The 13,724-nt window shown below is 43.5% G+C and overlaps 1 protein-coding gene across 1 annotated transcript in view; it reads right to left on the reverse strand.

Annotated features, from left to right (window-relative positions):
* camkk1a (calcium/calmodulin-dependent protein kinase kinase 1, alpha a) overlaps positions 1–13,724 on the reverse strand; it is a 40,420-nt gene that overhangs the window by 4,068 nt on the left and 22,628 nt on the right. The window contains exons 4-12 of the mRNA XM_034549515.1: positions 12,311–12,364; positions 9,225–9,276; positions 8,644–8,777; positions 5,116–5,152; positions 4,801–4,822; positions 3,222–3,310; positions 1,765–1,964; positions 732–785; positions 513–586 (exon numbers count right to left, since the gene is read on the reverse strand). Coding sequence (XP_034405406.1) covers positions 513–586; positions 732–785; positions 1,765–1,964; positions 3,222–3,310; positions 4,801–4,822; positions 5,116–5,152; positions 8,644–8,777; positions 9,225–9,276; positions 12,311–12,364 — 716 coding nt within the window. The remainder of the gene's footprint in view (positions 1–512; positions 587–731; positions 786–1,764; positions 1,965–3,221; positions 3,311–4,800; positions 4,823–5,115; positions 5,153–8,643; positions 8,778–9,224; positions 9,277–12,310; positions 12,365–13,724) is intronic.

Genomic DNA, 13,724 nt, shown 5'->3' on the forward strand with positions numbered 1-13,724 from the left:
CAGCCTCATGGCCCTCAGTGACGACGGAGCCGCTCACTGTCATTGGAGGGGAGGGGGGGGGGGGAGGGGGGCGACAACATGACACCCTGTGCTTACACACACTCCACCTGCCACTCATAGCCCTTTCACATGCCCTGTGTTTACACTTCATCAGTGCTTTCCTATCAGTCCGCAGCCACTGCCACACTTCCTGGCTCTTTCTCACCCGTCTTTTTCTAGTGTTATTCACTTCTATGTTGACCTTTCAGGCAAAGTGGAGATAGAGGTTTAGAGCTTGTTTTGATCATATACAGGGGACATCCACTGCGTGTCCTTCTGGCTGCTGCACCAAGCTATTTTTTTTTTATTTTTCGCAGATGCAATTTAAAAGTGAAAGAAAAGAGGCCGAGATGCAGTTGAGAAGATAGCAAATGGCCGAAGGGGATGATTACAGCTGTGGACTGGAAGTGGCCGGGACTTCGCTGCTGTCTTTTTTAATAAAGTGGAGGAGAGGTAAGGATGCAGAGACTTACGTTTCTGAGAAATCCACGAGGCCGGTCCTTATCTTATTGTGCAAAACCAATATGTACTCGTCAATAAATGGGCACTGCAGGTGGAGCAGAGGAAAGACAGTGAAAAAAATACCAGCACCAAGTGAGACGGCTAGACTAGATGGCCGTTTATCAAACAGAACTGCTGCCTTTGGTGGACCAGATGGAAAAAAAGAAAAAGAAGAAAATGTGCAGACTTGCCTTCCCAAAGACGAAACAGTACAGCGTGACCCCCATGGCCCACACGTCCAGCGCCTTGAAGAAAGAGCCAGCAGGGACATTAATTGTGATAAAAACATACATTTAGTGATCAAAACACCATATTGCACGAACAATCACATCGACCTAAATCAATGCAGATTGCCTTAAGGGATTTTTCATTGTTGTTGTCTATTTGTGTGTGTGTGTGTGTCTATTTGTGTGTGTGTGTGTGTGTGGGGGGGGGAGTCTGCCATCAAGATACCGTGTAAATGGATGTGTGTGATCAGGTAACATCCGTCACACTCTTTGTCCTCTCTCTCTCCCCCCTTTTCTCTCGCCCTAGATGAATAGCTCTCCTAGGAATTCATTTCTACTCCTTGATAGAAATGAAATTATAAAACTAGCCCCCTGAGCCTGCGTTAGCTTTCACAATACCACAGACATGCGTTATCAGACAAGGTGCTGTGTGACTGGCATGTTCTGATGGAACACTGGGACTGACAATGAAGTGGCATAGCAGTGTCAAATATTCGACATTTCACTGCTGATTTACACCAAGAAACACACAAATGTTGGTGCATAATGGCCACAAAATGGCTCCAAATCCCAATCCTCTCTGTCTGCAATCAAAGATTCTATTCTGGTATTTTGACGTGATTCGTTGCAGAAGCAGGTGGAAATCAATGCAATCGTTACGGCTGTCCTTGACTGATCATCACTCGACTGTAAAAGCAGAAACCGCGCATCGATGCGAGAAATTTCGGGATCAATACGAGGTGCGTCAAACCGATAGCCTTACTCCGTTTCTTGACTCTGGGAATGGTTTTGTGCTCAGCCACATTAGTGGCTTCCTTGTTATTAATACCAGCTCACGCACACACACAGGGGAAAAGACTGACAATGACATTTTGCTCCATGGATTAGCAGGCCGGCAGAGGTCTGAAAGCTCATCTTGGTTTTAATGGTTCTCATTTTCCAATCATGAGGTTGCCGGCTTAGACCGACACCAGCGGAAGGATGAGAGTCTACTCACTTTGCCGCTGAAGCTCTTCCTCGCGTCCGAAAGGGTCTCCGGTGCCATGAACGCAGGAGTGCCAGCAGTGCTGGACAGCATCGCGTCGTTGCCCTCGAACTGGTTGCTGACCCCAAAGTCTGCGATCTTCACGTGGCCGTCGTCGCCCAGCAGCAAGTTAGAAGGCTTGATGTCCCGGTGGACGATCTTCTGGTAGTGAACTGAGGAGGAAGGAAACAGGAAGTGGACTTTAGGAAGTACAGAGGAACAGCATCCAGGTCGTGTTATCTAGTGTCCCCATATTTATTTATGTGTTCACTATGAACACGCACACTGAAAAAAACACCTAACTTCATTCACACGTGTCTATAATGCAGAAATGTGCACGTAATTGCATTTTTTATTATTATTATTAATAAACAGTTTCTTTAACCAAAGGAATGAGGTGAATGCTGTAAGCTCATCTTAGACTGAAAGTGCATCTCGAAGCCTTAACACTTAACAACTATCTGGAGCTAAGCCCCGGACACTTCACAGACTGGTTAAGTGGGGCCCACTTGTCTGAGGAGGTCTTATTAAAACATGACGCACTTGACTTATTAAAAGCCCAGATAATTAAGTGTCGTTAGCTGCACAACAATAATAGCACATTGGCTACTTTGGAGGTTTATTATGGAGCCTTTAAATGTTCAATATTAACTAAATCAAAAATAATAGTCCTTGGACCATGTATACACACACACACAACAATATAAATAAGCTCAATACTATCAAGTTTTGTATCATTATTCATATAAAAAAACAATAACAACATTTGGTTATTCAATGACACAATTTATATAATGTCATGGATTGTGGTTTGGAAATCCATTATTTCTGTAAAATCCACAAGTTGTGTTATTCCAAGAGGGTCGAAAAAAAAAGCTAAGAGGTAGGAAATAGCTTTTCATCTAGAAACCTCTCAACAGAGACCCGACTCAAGAGGTGGAAGCACTCAAAAACAGCTGTGTGCAAAACCTAAAAGTGTATACTGCCTTTACATGTCGTTTTGCTTTTGGCTTCATTCTGGTGGTCTGAAGTCTCGTTTTCAAGATGGACCCCACAGCTCACGGATCCAGAGAGGTGAAATGGATCAACGGCAAATGAGAAGCGGCTCGATGCAATGAGGGGGACGGCAGAGATGTGTAGCCAGACCCCAGAGGCATGGGCACCGTCTGTCTATTAGAGTAGAACATGCTACCATGTCTTCTTTTGTTTAATAGTGAGAGATCAGACTCAGTGCTCCAAATGTTCCAGCTTTCACAATGGGTATGATAACGGGGGATATCTTTAGAAATTAAATATCCTGGTCACTAGGAACACCCCAAAAACTGCATGTAGCATTTTAAGTGGGAGTGGGGAATCAATAGCTTAAAAAGCATAAATTAGTGTGCGTTAAATGCTTCACAGATGGGGTTCTAAGACTCAAAGATACTTACGGTACTCGATGCCCAGGATGATGTCTCTGAAGTATAACCTCGCCTGCTCTTCGGTCAAAGGACCGTCTGAGGGCACCTCCATCACTGGACTACAACACACACACACACACACACACACACACACACACACACACACACACACACACACACACACACACACACACACACACACACACACACACACACACACACACACACAACACACACACACACACACACACACACACACACACACACACACACACACACACACACACACACACACACACACACAGTCAGTTTGTCCACTATTTGCATTGGAATTAAAATTGCAAATGTGAAGACATTCAAATACATATTTGCATTGCAGACATCCTGATCAAACAGCACTGATACTCAAATACTGCGATACAGACAATCTTTATCTTTCTGTGTGTAGATCCCAAACCCAACAACACAAAACAACTTGTTAAATCCAGACACCGCCTCGCTGCAGCTTCCTCGCCCTCCGTCAATATTGATATTCTGCGACGCCGTGCTGCAGTTCCCCGGTGTAATTGTGATTAAAATGGAATTACGTCTGAACTACCCCGAGATCAGAGCAGAGATCGACCATGCTGAGCCGATACTGTTAGAAACAGCATGTACTGAACAACCTGGATTCACAACCTTGTGCTACCAAGAAGAGCTGATATTTGCGTTCTCACATTAAGCTGGTCTAAATATGAACTGCAGACGGTTTAAACAGTCGTGGGTTAATCTCTGGATTGTCTTATTTATTTCAACCCCACACACTATTTAGCGTTTATAAGCGGCACACAAACATTTAATAAATGTTATTAACACACACACACACACACACACACACACACACACACACAGTAAGCATATATAAAGACACGTGAATAATATTAATCAAAGTAGCTTTGAACTTTTTAACATGTAAAATATACAAGTAAAGTATGAGCATAGAGGAGAATGACTGCCTTCAGAAGTAAACGTTAACTGGAGATATCGAAAAACAAGTCTAAATTTACCCTAATACTTTCTTTTTTGATACATTATACATTATTTATTAGCTAATCACGATTTCACAGAACATTTTATTGTGGTTTATAATAGAAAATCCTGTATTGATTGTTTATATAGTGCGTATAAAAGCTAAATAGCAGGAGATACAATAGGGGAGGCACAATGTCTTAAGAAATAAAAAAAATGACATATTTCCCAGATCCTGAGGCAACGTCTTAAAAATGCTTGTTCTAGCCAACTCTCTCTCATTATGAAAAGTTAGTAAAAAGTACCAAAAAGGTATACATAACAAATTTATGCAAATGAGTGAAATGATACAAGCTACCCCCTCCCACCTCCATTCGCTTAGAATAACAAAAGGTCTCTTTTTTGTGGCGTAGGAAGGAACAGTTTGTGCATCAGGTCGTGAAACACGGATTACCGGCACGAGTAATAACTGAAGAACCTGAGAACATTATGAATCCCTTTGAAGCCTGGCACAAACAACTGCGTCCGCTCGGAGTGAAGGAGTGAAGGCAGAAGAGGATTAAATGATTACTCTTTTAAAAAGGACATGTTCTCTACTCACCCCTTAGGCATCAGCTCAAACACTGTCAGAAAAAGGGAATAAGAAGGGACACGTGAGACCACACAATGCATTGGTTCCTTCACTCAGTCACCTCAGCATCAGGCACATGAGGAGTTTGACATGCCACACGAATACAGACTGTGACCCCGCACGCCTTGTCTTTTTTATGCATAATGCGTGAGCCCTGAGGTGATGGGGAAGGAAGCAAGAGAAGAACTGAATTATGAATAAGACATACAGTATGTGCCCGAGAGCCAAAGGCTGAGAGAGGGCGAAACTAGGGTGAAAGACAAAAAGAAGATATGGTGTGCGTACCCATGTGAAGGTTGTCCTCTGCTGGATCGTCCAGCACCTGCAACATTAACATCGTGAGTGAAGAAAAACCTCAGTATTAAAAGCAACATGTGATGATTGTTGTCATTTAAGAAGCAGACAGAAAGCATTCAGGGAATTCAAGTCTCATCCCGCTTATCGAGGACTGAGCAGTCACAGGAAGGAGTTGTGAGGATGGCTTGAAAAGCTTATGAAAGCTGCTTGTAACGCTCCACAGTTAGGACGTTGGTGAGAGCTGTCATTTAAAACACCGGCTTTGAGGAGTTGTGCAAATTCACAATTCTGCAGTTGGCTGTGTGCAGGTAATGAATTCATTAATATAATTTTTTTTAATGCTAAAAACCTATCTACCTACCTATCCTATCTGAAAGTTAATTTCTATATTCAGAGTGGTTGACCAATCATGTTTTTGGTTGAGATTGCATTTGCCGACAACTGCCATCTGGTGACTGATGATGATTTATTAATTTTGATTGGTTTAAAATGTGCGTGTAAACCTTGTGGAACAATCCAGTCTCTCAACTACATTTTACAACTTAAGAGGACCTAATGATTTAAATAAGGGCCATTTAATTGTTCGTACTGGGAAGTTGCGTTACCTAAAAAGAAGTCTGTGGGCGCCGGACGTTGGAATTCCACGGTTTGGCCGTCATGTCAAATTGGCTTCACAGCTCGGCGCTCTTCTGTGGCCAGGGTGCATTGTGGGTAATGTAGGCGCCGTGTTTTGACGAAACAGACGGATGTTAGCAGTAAAACAAGGACAGGATATCTCCTCTGAAGCAAGAGGAAGACTTGAAACTGGTCTTTTTGCACCGTTGTTTTTCTGAAGGCTCAAAAAGCTATTAACAGTAAATCAGCAGTCGAGTGCAAAGTGCAAACCATTAGCAGCCTCGTAATTGTCGCAGCTGTTGACTAATGCCGTTCCTAAGATGCATTGAGAGGTTTTTATTTTGTTATGGGAAATTACATACTCGCGCTCATAACTGCATGCCGTGGCGAGTATGGGGTCCATCTCTTCCCAAACATCAGCAACAAAAGGGCGAGATCACCGTCATCGGTTTTAATCTGTCGACGTGGGCTTTCGTGCTTCATAAGTATATTCTTAATTAGACGGACTGAATTGCAGACTCGCAGGAATCCGTCGGAAAAGCCGTAATGAATGTGAGCCCGACCCGGGCACAGTCCATTTAAATGGACGAGCAGAGAGCGAGATGAAGCTGCTTTTTCCCATTGCCCACTTATATATGCCCATTATGACTGTGGGGGTGGACAAAGGAGGGAAGAGATATGTGTGTGTGTGTGTCCTCGCTGCTGGAGCGAGCACACACACACACACACACACACACACACACACACACACACACACACACACACACACACACACACACACACACACACACACACACACACACACACACACACACACACACACACACACACACACACACACACACACACACACACACACACACACACACACACACACACACACACACACACACACACACACACACACACACACATTACAGCTTTTACTTTAAAACTCTTCTGGCATTCTCTCTCTCCCTCAAAGCAAGAGCGAGCCAGACGGTTCTCCCACCGGCTCCCTGAGGTAGACTCCAGGCGACGATGGCGCCCCCCCCGCCATCTGCTCAAGATAGAAAAAAACCCACTCCGATAATATCGCGAGGGAGTGCTGGGTATCTCGAGTCACGTCTCGAAAAATCAGCTTCCATAAACAACCGCCTCTGTAGAAAGTCTATCCGTCTTCAAAACTCGACTCGGCCCAAGTTAGAGCGCGTTGGCTGTTGTCGATCCAAGAATCTATTTACGGTGCAGAAGATTTTTTATTTTTTTTCCCACAGAATATGTCGCCTAAACATCATGAAAGGTCCATGGAGAGAAGTATGATGGATGTGCTGGAGGGTAAATCTCGTTTCTCCCACCGGTTTCCTGGCAGCTCAGGGTTTATCCACCTTTTTTGTTCTGATATAAACTAACGTGACATAAATAAAAAGCGGAAGTCAGGGTACACAGCGAAAAAGGTTATCTGAACAGTGGAAAAGGATAAAGCCGACCACAATGGATTTCAGCCTGTTGTGCTATTATCAGAGAAATAATTATGAGATAACACATTTCCCCATTGCAAGATGAACAAAATGGAAACGCAAGAGAAGAAACATGGTTGATTTAGGAGGTGTGTGTAGCTACAAACTATGAGCTCCTAATTCATATAAGACTGAATAAGCCCCTTCTTAAACAATCTATAGCGCGTGGTCTAAAGTGCATGTAGGGCGTGTCCAGCTCCACTGTTGCTACTTCAATGGCGCATAATCTGTGCACAAAGTAAGGCACAAGGGACAAAACGGTTGTATTTAGTGTCTTAGTAACCATAGGTGTGTTTGGGGCGTAACAGGAATCTAACCAATCACAGTGCCACCTCACATCCCCTTTTCAAAGTGCTGGGGCAGTTTGCTACTCGAATGGCAGAATTTGCAAAGCGGGTGGTTTTCTGCAGTAAACATGTTGTTTTTGAAAGGCTTAATTACAACAAACATGGACTGAAGCAGAATATTTTGTTTGCTAAAAACATTTTGGAAATCCTTCGATCTATCTTTTGTCAACACATTTTGACTGCTGGACTTCACAGCACTGTGGAGTTATTGGAAATGTTTGGATGCATTGGAATCTAATTCTACAAGTAGTATTATACTATTAATATTAGTATAGCCTGATATTTATCTGTGCAGAAACACCGGGTTCAAACACAATGAATAAGACATGCAAGAGAACTGCGCAGCATTCAAATGTTGATTTAGAATTTGAATATCTGGGTTATGAGTGAAGCTTCAAAGATTCTAATATTTGCTGCAGGCCTAGAATTGTCTTAAATTGATGAGTTTCATATTCAGTTGACTGGGCACTCGGTTAACTGTTTGCTGCTGCTGTCCAATGACGGGAGGGTGCTGAATTAATGTTGCCGTGGCAACATGTTGTGAAGGGAGGGAAGGGACAGGTGTGTAGTCTTCGTCCGGTGGACCTCATTTCTGTCGTCTCCTAATCTTCGGTCCCATCAACAACTCCAATTGACTGCATTTGAGCAAATGCATTGATAATCAATTTTATGAGTGGCACTGTGTGTTACAAGCAAATACACACACACACACATATATATATATATATATGTATACACAATATAGTGTGTATGCACACATACACATACAAAGACACACACGAGGGGCTGTTGAAGGAGCGGTTTCCCTTCCACAGAGGGACTGCCGTGCTTCTACAGCTGCCTACGAGGGACAAACCAAACACTGGGCCTAGGCAGGGCCTTTGCGTTCTCATATTGAATTGGCAGCATCAATTTGTTGGTTGAAGGTTCTTCTTCATGCTTAAGAAGGGAGGGCATTCATGTTCTCAATCAGTGGTTGGCCTCCGAAGGCAAAGGCAGCAGCCATTTACCGTTTCCTGTTTCACATAAAAACCAGAGGACGGAGATGCTCTCACCTCCACCAGCTTGACAATGTTGACATGGTCCAGTTTTTTGAGGATGGCAATCTCTTGGTAGACTCTCTCCAGGGGTCCTAAGATCTTGGGCTGCTCTCCTTGGGCCGCCTTGGGTCCCCTTGGGGGTGGGCGACCTGCAGACACAAATCACACATACAAACTTTGATCAACGATTCACTTGATTGGTGTTGACAGGAGAAATCATACAACACAATGATCTAAACATGTGGCAGGGTGTTTTTATGAGTATCATGGTTGTGGTTTGCTTTTGTTTTGATAGTCGCCCTACGTGTAGTCATTGTGTGTCATTGGTATCAGCGGTGGTCACAGCTTTGAAACCTGTTTCCTTTTACATGATAAATGATTTAACTTGTTTAACTTGTAAGAGCTCTGTTTGTTGTCTCATGCTGCACATTGCTGACATTTAGCCTACCAACACACACACACACACACACACACACACACACACGCACACACACACACACCTAATTGAGATTAGGTTACTTCCTCGTTAAGCTGTGAACACTCGTACAGACTGTGTGAACTATGTGAGTGTTTAGAAGAATAGAGGAAGGACTTACGTGGGAAACCACACTGCTTCATTAACTTCTTCTTGGACACCAACTTCATGGCCTGGGAAAGAGCGACATAGGTTTTGGTCAGGTATACCAAAGAATAAAATAAACCTCTAATGTAAATGTACATGAAAAAGCCAGAAACATGAATGTTTTAAAGTCAGTGGATGAATATCTGTGTTATTATGCTTTTCTTTTCTCTTCTTTTTTGAAAAGGTCAGGAGTATCCAAGTCTGAGGCAAATAAATCTTTCATGGAAAAGAACATGATGAGAACATGTGTGTGTGTGTGTGTGTGTGTGTGTGTGTAGTTACCAGGAAGTTTCTTTTTAAAGACAGAAACCAGGTTCGGCAAGAATCCTCAGTTTATATGGCGTGTGTGTGTGTGTGTGTGTGTGTGTGTGCGAGTGTGTGTGGTTGGTTAATGACTCAGCCAGTCATCAAACAGTTAAACATATTATATCCAGAGAGCAATATTCAGAACTATTGCAGCTTTCTTGGTTGTAAAGTTCATACTGAGACAATTAAAATATTCACACCAGAGTTCATTACAGAATCTGGTGGAGCTCCAGTAAAGAGCACCTCATCACCTCAAAAGCTCACATTCTAACTGTGGGTAGGTGAAGGTGTGTCATGGCAGTTTTACTCACAGTAAATGTTTTTTACCAAAAAGAAATTGGGAATGACTTTGATTTGCTTTTGCTTATAAGCAGCAATAACTGTGGAAAACACAATGTAAGAGGTTATGCAAGTTCAGTTCTGATATCGTGCTGAGGAGGTTCTGGTGAGTGGTATGTGGTGATGATCTAAGGCAGCCAAAAGCATGACAGCAGGACCTTTATTTTGTAGGAGGTGTCATATAAAAAGGTTTAGGAATTATGTCACCGTATTTAGCACTCTAATCTGTAGACAAACAAGTCCTCTCAATAAAAAAGACTTAAGTTTGCTCAGAGATCTAAACCGTTACACCCATAAACGACGGTTGTGTGAGCTAACCTTTGCTTAGTGTTGACATCAGGGCCTAATTAACTTCCTCAACTCTGTCAGTCCACAAAGTAAAACAGGAACAACTAGAATCATCCTCGTGGTGATACGCCTCCGCCAGCCAGTCAAGATGCAGTTTACATCCATGTGTGTCCAAAATGTCACCCCTTCCTCATGTCATCGTGAAGATGTGTTGCAAGGTCACAGTGACCTTTGACCACCAACATCTCAAACAGTCCTTCCTTGAGTCCTGCCAATGATTAGCTCTTTAAACTTATCGCTGCAACACTTTCAAAGAACTTGAGTGAATGCTGCTCATATTTAGTTTACTTTTTGCCGGCCGAGGCCGACAAACAGCATAACCGAAGAACTGCCAATCAAATTGTGACCGTGGTAATTATACGACACACATGCAGGACTCGAGGCCTTCTGTTGATACGTTGGACAATAAAACATGGTTTCCAACGCTTACTTGGAAGAGATAAGTTAGAATAAGTCTTCAAAATATTAAATCAAAAGCCCTTTTCATTCATCTTAAAAGGTGCCACATAAGAATAAATCAGATCATATCTCTGATTGAGGGATTGAACGAGCAGACCTTATCAGCTACCGTAGGACCTCAGAGCAGCCGCTATAAAAACTTGATTAAATGCTCCTCATATTTAGTTTACTTTTGCTGCCCGAGGCTGACAAACAGCATACAGCACAACCAAAGAACTGGCTAACAGCGCAAACAAAGGGAACAGTGTTGACAGAACGAGCAGACTGAGGGGGAACCGGAGGCGCTACGCTCTCGCGCCGCCCTTATCAGCGTCGTATGAGCTCAGGGCAGCGGCTATAAGCTAGCCGGTGGGGCACATACAGAAAGCACAGAGCGACTTCATTCTTTGCTCCACTATATCAACGCTCTGAAAATCTAATTTAGTGCCTTTAAAACTGATCATCATCGACATCCTGTAAATATTAATTAATATGGGTTTTGTAAGGAGTTGGGCACTTCTAGATAAACAGTTCTCAAATCTCCAGCCAGGTGCCATTAAATCATTATTAAACCATGTGTAACATCCGAGGAGTGCCACTTTAAGGCTACGGAATTATTAGACATGGTTAATAAAGTTAACATGTTGGGTCTCGTGCTTCAGGTCCACCTTTCCAATCCTAAACCAAGACCATGGTCTTTCCCTCGCCCTAATCACGAGCCATGGTTTAGGGCCCTAAACATAACAATAAATAGGAAATCTGAAAATACATACGCATTTTTTCGACTTGCCAGATGTGATGCTTTCCACTTTATGGTGATCAAAACATGAATAAATAAATGAATAAAACGCAACCTTGGCATCGTTTACAAAACCTTTTTATGCTCGTAATTTGTAAATTTCTAGGCCTCTGCAGGTGGCCATTAATTATAGCCGCATGTCATTATTCCTCCGGAGTCTAGATGAAGAAGGTCCCTTGTTGTCATGTTACGGGGCTCGTCTGCGTCCTTACATAAACTCCTGTTGTTTACCTTTCGGCCCATTTTACAAGCTGCCGTTTTCTATGCCGGCTTTCGCTCGGCTCAGAGCTCCGACTGGCTCCAGTTCAAAAGAACATCTTAAACACAACCATCGCTGGCAGCGTCGGCCGGCATGACTCATCCAAACCCTTTTATTGTCGTTACTGTACGGGGCGGCTTAGCCGTGTTCAAACATAAAACGGCTTACATTTGGAGGGGCCCCGAGTGGGCCGGACAAATCCCAGCGATGGAAAAGCCCAAAATGACCTCTCGTCAGAGCGCCGACTCATATACAGACTGTCCCTGGTGAACTGACCCCAAAGCAGCTGTACCCGGCACACAAAGCACCAGCAGCGCCGCTTTGAAGAGTCGTGGCTGCACTTTAAGTGGCACCAGAAGCCACTTTCATTTCCCAAGTTTTGATGCAATTTGAGGGGACGGAGCTCACAGCAAACAACCATGCAAAAAAAAAAAAAAGAGAAAAAAAAGAAGAAAATCAATAGCACAGGAGGCTGAGAGGCTTGATGAAGACTCGGAGGAGGGCTGTGGCCGCGTGGCATCTTCAGCCGCAGCCAACTTTCTGAAATGTGAAAACGACTGCGCCGACTTACGTAATGCTTGTCATCGTCCTCGTTGTAGGCGAGTTTGACCACGCCGTAGGAGCCCTGCAATGCAGCGACAGAGAGGTTCATTGTTAGTGTGTGGACACACCCGCTCACAGCAACACTTGACAATACTTCGATACGCGTTGTGGTTCAGCTCCGGATTAAAAAACAAGACGACGGATACCTGAGGCATCGCTTTGAGAAACAGACGGCAGCGTCGCACTGACAGAAGGTTTTGAAGGCAGCACAGTTTCCATTCAAAAACAACATTTCTTTAGTCTTTGGCATCACATAATGGCTCCTCCCACACAGACAGCCCCAGGATGTTTGTGCTTGCCATCATAATCCTTTTTTCTTTGCGACCATGGTCTTCTCTCTTGATAAATGCAAACATGTAGCCAAACAGAACACTCACAGAAATCAAATAAAGCGAGTTATATCACCTCTGATATCTTGTACAGCCAGCTGGCTGATGGTAAGTGACTAAGGATTAGAGGAAAGTGGTCGTGTGAATGGACAAAAATCCATTTGTGAGCGTTAGTCAGTGCACGCAAACTTATGCGACGAATTGAAAGCACTCGCGTTTCCTCCAGTAGGTCGTTATCCACGGTGTTACCTCCTTCGAGCGGAGATGGTTTGATATTACAGGTTTAACAAGCATGAACATCTGACTCTCAATCTGGTCATCACTGTTCCCCTCTCTAAAATCTACCGCTTTAGGATCCATAACTGCTGTTAATAGCAGTTATGGATTATGTTGAATGCTGTTCGATAATCTAAAAATGGCACTTCTCTCTTTCCAAATTGCCAGTTCCTTCAATTGTCACCTCGGTTGCTGTCACAGTGAATCCCCCCCCCATGTGTTAACCACAAAAAGTGTTTATCCCCCAAGTGTTCGCTTTTTGAAATGCAAAAGTGGAGTCACTCCGGTGTGCTGTCAGATTTAGTAAAGCTGCCGCTCAGAGTCTCCTGTGAAGATGGAAATGGTACAGCATACAACATTAGTTCTATCGCACACTTTGGATTTTGCACTTCTTATTTCCTCCTCCTCACGATATCCAATCTCGTGTGTTTCATTTCGTCTTTGGTAGCCATGCTAGAGGTGTGGCTCACTTCAGTGTAGACTGGAATACCTTTATTTGATTTTGCACATTCATAGTCCCTGAAGGATGAATCCCAATGACTTTACATCGAGCACCATGAGGTTTAAATTCCCCTCAACTACACGCTGATGATAACATGTCACAATGCCAACATACTAAGATAAGTGACATTGCACATTACGTGCCTCCATACAGAATACAAAAATATGTATTGCCTCCGCATGGCTCTCAACATGCTAACAGCTAACGCGGCACACAGCTTGGACTGTGCGAACAACGGCAACATGTGCTGACAGAGCTTGCTGCTATATTAATGT

This window comes from Cyclopterus lumpus, chromosome 14, assembly GCF_009769545.1.
Source record: "Cyclopterus lumpus isolate fCycLum1 chromosome 14, fCycLum1.pri, whole genome shotgun sequence".
Taxonomy (NCBI): domain Eukaryota; kingdom Metazoa; phylum Chordata; class Actinopteri; order Perciformes; family Cyclopteridae; genus Cyclopterus; species Cyclopterus lumpus.